Source organism: Colias philodice, chromosome 8 (assembly GCF_061535455.1).
Source record: "Colias philodice isolate Cphi_HAF_F1 chromosome 8, ilColPhil1 Martin Lab GWU primary, whole genome shotgun sequence".
Lineage (NCBI taxonomy): Eukaryota > Metazoa > Arthropoda > Insecta > Lepidoptera > Pieridae > Colias > Colias philodice.
In genome coordinates this window covers 2,188,832-2,197,725 of record NC_143093.1, presented here as the reverse complement: position 1 = coordinate 2,197,725, position 8,894 = coordinate 2,188,832, and the positions used below count along the sequence as shown (strand labels likewise).

General features: G+C 33.1%; 1 protein-coding gene across 2 annotated transcripts; it reads left to right on the top strand.

Moving 5' to 3' along the window:
- The first annotated feature begins 1,242 nt into the window (after nucleotides 1–1,242).
- On the top strand, nucleotides 1,243–8,548 carry LOC149486342 (protein cortex-like). 2 transcript variants are annotated; one of them, XM_089697731.1, is made up of 9 exons: nucleotides 1,243–1,261; nucleotides 3,567–3,680; nucleotides 4,063–4,237; nucleotides 4,670–4,830; nucleotides 5,118–5,266; nucleotides 6,249–6,465; nucleotides 6,820–7,018; nucleotides 7,310–7,456; nucleotides 7,887–8,548. In XM_089697731.1, exons 4-9 carry the CDS (start codon nucleotides 4,780–4,782, stop codon nucleotides 8,024–8,026), a joined length of 903 nt encoding a protein of 300 aa, XP_089553857.1. In that variant the 5' UTR covers nucleotides 1,243–1,261; nucleotides 3,567–3,680; nucleotides 4,063–4,237; nucleotides 4,670–4,779; the 3' UTR covers nucleotides 8,027–8,548. The 2 variants fall into 2 exon arrangements, with proteins under 2 accessions (XP_089553857.1, XP_089553856.1); XM_089697730.1 differs by lacking the exon at nucleotides 1,243–1,261 and adding an exon at nucleotides 2,463–2,637.
- The last annotated feature ends 346 nt before the right edge of the window (nucleotides 8,549–8,894 follow it).

Sequence of the window (8,894 nt, the reverse complement as noted above, 5' to 3'; positions counted from 1 at the left end):
TATTATTGTTTTATTCGTAAAATATCCTACTTCATATTCCTACTAATATTATAAATGCGAAACTCTTTAACGCAAATACTACTGAACCGATTACAATGAAATTTAGCAAACATATAGAAGGTAACTTGGATTAACACAAAATATAGGTTTTATCCTGGAAATCTTACGCGAACGGGAAGTACGCGGGTTTTTCTTTGAAAACGCGGGCGAAGCCGCGTGCGGCAAACTAGTTTTATAAAATATAACGATTCGAGAACTTTTAGATTTTTGGCCATGTTACATATTATAATATTTCGATTATACAAATGTGGATCAGAGCTAAAAGTATGTAATAACGTTATTGAGAATATTCACCCTATTTTTAATATTTATATTTATATCTTGTTAAGTTGTTACTGTGGTCTATAAAATATATCAAGTGCTATTTATTTATTGAAAATTGGAATACTTTTTATTTTATTAATAAAGGATGATAGCTTGATCGATAAAAAGTCCACTTTTTAAATGTACTCATAATAAAATGTTTGAACAATGTCAGTATCGCATAAACACTCGGTTTCAATGAATATTTTATGTTTAAAAAAAATATATACACCATAAAGATTCTATTTCAAACGTCTCAAGATGTAAAAAGCGTACGAGTAGCGCGTTGATGTCTTTTACTAGCGGAATGAAAAATAGCCCTCGATACGTTATTCGCTAGAAAAACAGATCTTACGTCTTTTTAAATAATGGCTAATGTTTAAAAATCCAATACTTTTATGTTAATACATATGGCAGATACATAAACAGTGGCGTTTTTCAATATCTTCTTTGTATTATTTTTATATTGTTGATATTTTAATTGCATTTAATATTATGTTAACATTAGTTGTATAATGAAAACACAACTATTATGAAACATTTGAAAATTTGATTTTCAATTCAATGACATCAAAAAAAATGTTACATTAACACCGGTCCAAAAACACAAATTAAAAAATAATAAAAAAGGACGATCAATAAATATTACCAGCCCTGTGTGGACGCACCATTAGCACATATTTCCCCACTATTTAATCCCTACTACGCACATCCGTCCCCCACATGCTACTGCTGGGAGGTGTTGCTTGTAGTGGGCTGCTTTAGAAAGTAGTTTTGCTTTAACATAGTGGATTCATTAGTTTAACGTTATATTAGTTGCTGCTATTCTTCAAGGACGCGTGTGGATATACCATTACTTCTATCTACTGATTTTGTGTATAGATTTTGTAATTTGTTGGTAAGAATATTCGCTATGAATAAAACATTTTGTAGCTTGGTGAAATCGTAATACTTTAATTTTATAGGTAACTAGCAAACCGGGCGAACTCCGTTTCGCCACCAGAGACACCTTTTCTCTTCTAAAAACCTCACGTAGCCCGAGACCTTTCCAACGAATGCGAAACCGTGGAAATCGGTTCGTGCATTCTGGAGTTATAGCGTCAAGCGGAAGGAAAACCCGACTTATTTTTATATAGTAGATTTCTCCTATAACAGCAATTCTCTATAAAATATATACACCCACAATTCTATAAAATTTCAACACGAAAGCGATCAATAAATTGTCATCAATAATTAGTTCTGTGTGGACGTACCATTACTCTATACTTTCCCCACCAAACTGACTCCCTACTACGTCCCCCCTACTAGGCAGTCCCCTCCCCTACCTAAGGTGTTCTGGCTGCCCCTTGTAGTGGGGTATTTAATACTTAGTCAAAACGTCAGTATTTAGAATACTATAAGGCCGTTAAAATATGTATAACCTTTTTGAATTATACTAGGCTCATTTTATCTCTTCAATAAATCTATACTAATATTATAAAGCTGAAGAGTTTGTTTGTTTGAACGCGCTAATCTCGGAAACTACTGGTCCGATTTTAAAAATTATTTCGGTTTTAGATAGCCCGATTATTCAGAAAGGTTATAGGCTTATATATATATATACGCTTATATATACGCTAAGACCAACAGGAGCGGAGCACTGCGGGTAAAACCGCGGAGCACAGCTAGTGTGTAATATTTTCAGAGCTCACATTATATTATTTTTATGTGGATTTCAATTAAATCTATCTTGTAAGTTACTTCTTCTCCTGTAAACGTCTATGTCATGGTCGAAAATGAATGTCAATTTAAACTTCTGTCTATTGTTCTGATTGAAAGTGTGAATATGATAACTGCAATAAGATTGATATCAGTTATCATGTACAAAGTATACGCAAAATTTTATTCAACGCCATCTAGTTTCGTACCAAGAAACGTTCCTTGAGAAAATAAATTTAAGCGTCTTAATTAATAGAAATATAAATCTCTGTTTATTACTAGTTCAGTACAGAAATTTTATTTCAACTCTTTGAAAATTTGAAATAAGTTTTGTAAGATAGTCTGTAGGTATATTAACGAAATTGCAAAGCAGCAACATTTCAAACTTTTTCCAACTACCGTCATATTATTGAGAAATATGTTAATCACAATGATCAGTTACACTTATAAATAAAATTTATGTAATTAATATATTGTTATTTTAATTTTGTATTCACAATACGAAGATTTTTGCGAAGATTTCGTCATTATTGTTTTAAAAACACAATGGAAAGAATTACGTTTAGGAAAAAATCCGTAAGTACATTCATACATGTCATTTCATTGGGGACGACGTTGAATTAATTAAATTTGAATTCAATTCTATGAATACTATTTGTTAATCATTGGTAAATACTGTCTTGTATTTTTTAATATTAACAACGACATATTAAATGCAATAAACAACATATTCTAACGATATTTAAATATGATAGATACTTTATAACTTAGAAAACCATTAAAATAATAATCGATGTCAGAAAATTGTTTAAATAATCCTTCTTTCTCCCTTAACTTTATTTTAACAATTTGTGATAATTTAAGAAAGAAATACTTAGTTGAAAATGAAAAATTATTTATACTTAATTTTAAAAACACAAATATTTAGCAATAAAGCCGCCAATTGCTTCTGATATCCTGGTATTGTAAAATTAAAAATTGTGTGCAATAAAGTATATATAACTATAACTAATATTTGAATGTGACGACCAATATATATACATATATATATATATACATATATATATATATATATATATATATATATATATATATATATATATATATATATATATATATATATATATATATATATATATATATATATATATACCTAGCCTATTTATTGACCTTGTGTGTCAGTTCTTCTACATCCATTCAAAAATTTGTCCAAAGCGACATTAACGTAACTATAATAGAACTATCTTAATATATATAAATCTTGTGTCACAATATTTGTCCTCATTGGCCTCCTAAACCACTTAACCGATTATAATAAAATTCGCACACCATGTGCAGTTCGATCCAACTTGAGAGATAGGATAGTTTAAACATGTAAGTACCACGGGCGAAGCCGTGGCGGACCACTAGTTTAATATAAAAAGTAAGATGTAATGATAAAATAACCTAATGAAAAGAAAATAAAACAATAAAGAATTAATAAACATTTTATTTGAATGTTCCAGTTAAACAGACAATCAGATCGTGTAGATAGATTTGTGCACACACGGGAGTCAGTCAGCGATCCCAGGAGGCGACGGTCACTGCCTGACTGTCAGGCGGTTGATGGTGATGCCTGGGTAAGAAAAATGCTTTTTACTTTTATAGTTTATGCTATGCTTTTTTTAGATTCGTTAGAAACTCAATTATTGTATAAAAATAATGGCAAAGTAGTTGTGTAGTGCCACTTTGAGTAGGTATTGTGGCATCGTAATTTCTAAATGAATCTACTACTAATTATTTCAGTTATTTAATGAATTATATTTAAAAATCACCAAATAATAAACACATGAATCAATTAATCAAATGATAAAGCCTCATTTGAAGAATATTCTTAAATATGTATTTTTGAATTATTATATATGTACAGATAGTATAGGGTATTGACATTGGCAATTTTCGTAGTAATTTATTTCTCACACAATCGTTGAGTTAAAAAATCCTTGTTTCTCTTTATTACAGATAACAAAATACAAACACCAAAAGAACTACGGTGACAGTCTAGACCGTGCCTTCGGTGTGGAACAGGAGAGCGACAAATATGTGGTACAGCCCTGGCCCTGCGTGCCGAGGAAGAAGAGCTACCTCACCTCTGCGGACAGCATATTGGACCTGCCAGCATATAGCTATGCTGATTGTATGTATTTAAAATAACATATAGAATAACGTTACAAATAGGGTGGATTTTGGTGTGATTTTCTTCGTGTATGATAGAAAAGAAATTTATGTCAATAATGCAATGGTTGACTATTCCGTAGTGACGTCATATCCAAAATTATTTAAATATTTATACTAGCATATAATATATAGCATGGTATATTTTTCAAGCGTTATTGTGAAGACACAAATTACAGCACGTCTAATTCTGGCAAGGTTACTTCCCTTGCCTAATCAATTTAGTTCAATTCCTATAAACTACGTAAATATGATTTGAAATTTTTAGTTCATCATTATTAATTCTTAATAATAAAAAATAAACCATTTGGCGAAAAAACTTTGTCCATCATCACACTTTTATGCAGCCTTCATTGCCTCTTACAAATTTTAATTTAATCAACATAATATTCAGTTGCAGAAATACTCGACTGGAGCAGTGACAATATCTTGGTGGCGGCTCTGGGCAGGAACTACCACAAGTGGAGTTGGGGAAGCCAAAACCTGACGGGACAAGGGTTTGCTATGCAGGAAATTATGTCCTGCAAGTTTGACCCTAGAGGAGAATTGTTAATGGTTTGTTTAAGATTAAATTTATTAAAGAAGTCAAATGGTCTGTGTAATTTTATTAGATTTTTACATTAATTATTACGAGATAAAATACTCGTCGATAATGTTAAATTTTATTATCATTACCACCTATCATTTTAATGTTAAAAATTATCGCTGAAATGCCATTTCAAATCACTAGTCAACTATACACTGTTCTATCCGCTTAAAGGGTTGCATAAACACGACCCACATCCACTTATAATGGAATCATTCAATACCATATTACAACATTATATTGCTCACACTTCCAGCTAGGAACAGACAAGGAGACAGTCGAGATCCACGACAACGCGAACAGCAAATGTATCGCAAAGAGCAGGTGCTTCTGCAACCTGCCGCAGCCCGAGCTGTGCGCCGTCATAGCTGTGGACTGGAGCCCTACGGGAAATTCATATGTCACGTTAGTAAAACCAATAATTATAGACATACAGTTGATAAATCATTTCTTATAATGACGTGGAAACTTGTCCCATGTGAAATATTGATAAATACAATTAGCTATCTTTTTTTAAAGTAAACATGTTATTGTTATAGGCCATAACTAATATAACCAAAGTGCAGCTATACTACACTAAAACCTAATCTGAAGTCCTGTCTGACAGCAGCTGCACCGAGGGTGTTGTGATTTTCCACCCCGGTGTAAGTAGCCTTTGTCACTCTCTAAACTCCTATCACCAGACACAAAAATCATATCATAAAATAGCTCCGCTCCGTTGTAACGTGAAAGACAAACCACCACATTGTTAATATTAGTAAATACTTTACATGAGCTGGGTGCAAACGCTTGTTCCTATTATACCAAAAACTAATGTATAGTCCCGTCTTACAGCGGCTGCATGGGCGGTATAGTCGCGTCATCCACGCGCACAACAACTACAATATACATCAGCCAGGCGCGTCACTCCCGAAACCTTACTACTATTATACCAAAATCTAATCTATAGTCCTGTCTTACAGAGGTTGCACGGGCGGTATAGTAGCTTCACGCGCACCTGTAAACAAATCAGCACGGCACGTGACGCCAACCTTTAAGCGCGTCACACACGGTGAAGATACTATAATATTTTATCTTAAATCTTAAGGTATCCGGTATCAGCGTTCTGACCATCATTTTTCTTTTTGTCACTGCGTACTAAGTAGAACCGCCATCCTGTTACAAATGACCCACAAAATTTCGGGTCAGTAGTAACAGGATGGCGGTTCTACAGGGGTCTTAGTACGCAATGACAAAAAGAAAAATGATGGTCAGAACGCTGATACCGGATACCTTATACTGTAATATAAACATTACAGTATCTTAAGATAAAATATTATAGTATCTTCACCGTGTGTGACGCGCTTTACACTAAAAAATATGAATAATGTATAGTCCTGTCATACAGAGGCTGCACGGGCGGTGTAGTAGCGTCCTTCACGCGCACTTGCCTCTACATAAGCTGGGCGCGTCACGTCAGGAAGCCGATCTTCTCGGTACGCATCTCACCAGACGCTCGCTTCGTCGCTGTCACCACGATAAATAGCACACAGGTCATGCTGTTATCTTGGCCGTACTTGGATCTGATCAGCTGCTTGGATTTTAATAAGGCGTATACTAATTTGGTATGTATTGTTTTGAGATGGTATAAATGCTAAAGCAAAATCGTTAATACGCAAATAAATAACTTTCATGAGCTTTAATAAACAATTGCAAAACAACGCGGACAAATGTAGGTATAATTCGATTTTTATTCAATATTAAATAATTGAACTATTTATGGATTCATTCGTAATATTTAATCATAAAGCCAATAATCTAATTTCTAACATAATCTTATTAAACCAAATTCTCATTGAAAAAGTTTATTTTCTTCACATTAGTAATTTAACTTCTTTACAGTAAATACGTACTTAAATAATAATCCTAAGATCATAAAATATAAAAAGACATACATTAAAATAACAAACCGTTGCTAGGTAACCGCCTGGCACCCATGGCGAAGCGCGCTCCTCGGCATAGGCGCTGTGACATCAGAATATGAAACCAAGGTGGTCATGTGCGAAGCGCCCACCGGTAAGGTCAAGAAGTCGACCCTGGGAGGCAGTAAATACTACCTGGATGCTATGCTGTTCAGTAGTAGAACGGGCGAACTCGTTTTGAGCTTGTTCAATATAGGTATATTGCTTAATAACTTAACTTTTCAAGCACTTAATATAATGGTGAAGATCATGGTTAGTACTTTTTTTTTTCAAAATTAAAGTTTTAGTTAATTATATCTATAAAAAATTATTTCAATCTGTTACATAGGATACTTATGTTATAGTCGTTACCCTCTTTTATTAAGAAATAAGCAATGCAATAACTAATCGATATATTTGTTTGCTCTCTTCTCTTATCTAACTAAAACTGACCTAATTTTATTACATTCATAAAACGCAGAACAATTATTATTTATATTTCTCATAGAAAGAGGACTCCTCCATCCTAAGACGAGTTCCCAATTAGTAGTTCTAAGCAACCCTGAGACAGTAGTGGACCAGTGGTGTGACGACGGCAGGACCGGCCTCGACCGCGTTAGGACCATGGTCTTCAGCCCGGATGGCACTAAACTTGGTAAGACCTTTATTTAAATAGGTAGATAATACTTTATTGCACACACAAGATTTACATAAAACACAGAAAAAAGACCTTTGCACAGATTATTAAAACCATGATTAAAACATTTGCGTCATAAACGGATAATAATTGGTAATGACTATTTTTTTGCACTTTCTATGATATCTTTAATTACTTATTTTCTTTAATAACCAAATCACCTTTTGAGTCTTTCATTGTATCCTCATTAGTTATTACCATGATTCCCTAATCCACAACAAACATGAAAAAAAAAGTGTATTTAGCCTATTTTTTTAATGTTTTTTTTTTATAAAATAGCACAACCTTACTTCTATCTACCTATCAGGATAAAAATAAACATCAGTTTTGTATAAAACATTAACAGAATCCCATAGAACCTATCGATTTAAACGCTTTTTTTTCACAGCCACTGCAACATCCGACGAGGATCTAATAATCTGGAACTTTCTACCAGAAGATAAAAAGATTAAGAAAACTCAGCTGAGAAGGTTCTCCGCTATTCCAGTATATATGGATCAAGTGACTCAGGGCTACGCCCTACGATGATTGAGGGCACTGGCTTGTTCTTCTTGTCTTGTTAATAAATATGTTTCAAATTAATGCTGTTTTAACATTTTTATGTAATGTTGTAATAATTTTTATTGGTGGTAAGTGTTGCAGTCGATAGTGTGGGTTCAATGCCTGATAGTAGGTAATTTAAAAATATAAAAGTTAAAAAAAACATAAGTGTTTCATTTATTTTACAGGAAACACAGAAAATTTTATATAAAATTTGGGAATTTGGATCGACATTTTATTTCGATGAAAACAAATTTCCACTTATAGCTTAGAAGTTGATGCTTATCCATATATCTAGGTTATTACATAAAATATTTGCGTACATCTAACACCAGACCATGTTGCAAGCTTGGCTGGAGCCAAGGGCCTAAAGGGGTTTGGGTAAAGTTGGAGTCGTGATGAACTTTCGCGGCCAGTGGTGACTAAAGAATCTAATTGAGTCTAAGAACTCTCGGCTGTAGATAATCGCTTACCACTTTACTAAAAAGGATATAAAATAATTAAGAAATAAACGTGTTGAGTTTGACTTTGAGTTTCATTCAAACCTCTTGAAATGCCGCATATGCCACCTGCCTATTAAAAAAACGCATATCCCACCCCTAGCCATAAAAAACCACTTTATTCCTTACCTAGGTAATAGCATATTCTATTTTAACACTCATTTACAAAGTAAAGGACAATTAACGGAAAATCGAACATTAGCGTTAACATTATAAAATTATTTAGCTAACAGCTTAATATCTACTACCAATAATTACTTCCGGGGCTAATCATATGATTAAAGTGACCTTTACTATAAATATATGAATTAAACGTGTTAACTTTAATAGTTAACGCAATTATGTGTTAAAATCAT

Coding starts and splice junctions, on each gene's coding strand:
- LOC149486342 (XM_089697730.1), top strand. CDS start 2,608: ATGGAAAGAATTACGTTTAGGAAAAAATCC. Junction 3,681..4,062: donor CGGTTGATGGTGATGCCTGG/GTAAGAAAAATG, acceptor TCTTTATTACAG/ATAACAAAATACAAACACCA. Junction 5,267..6,248: donor ACGGGAAATTCATATGTCAC/GTTAGTAAAACC, acceptor CCTGTCATACAG/AGGCTGCACGGGCGGTGTAG.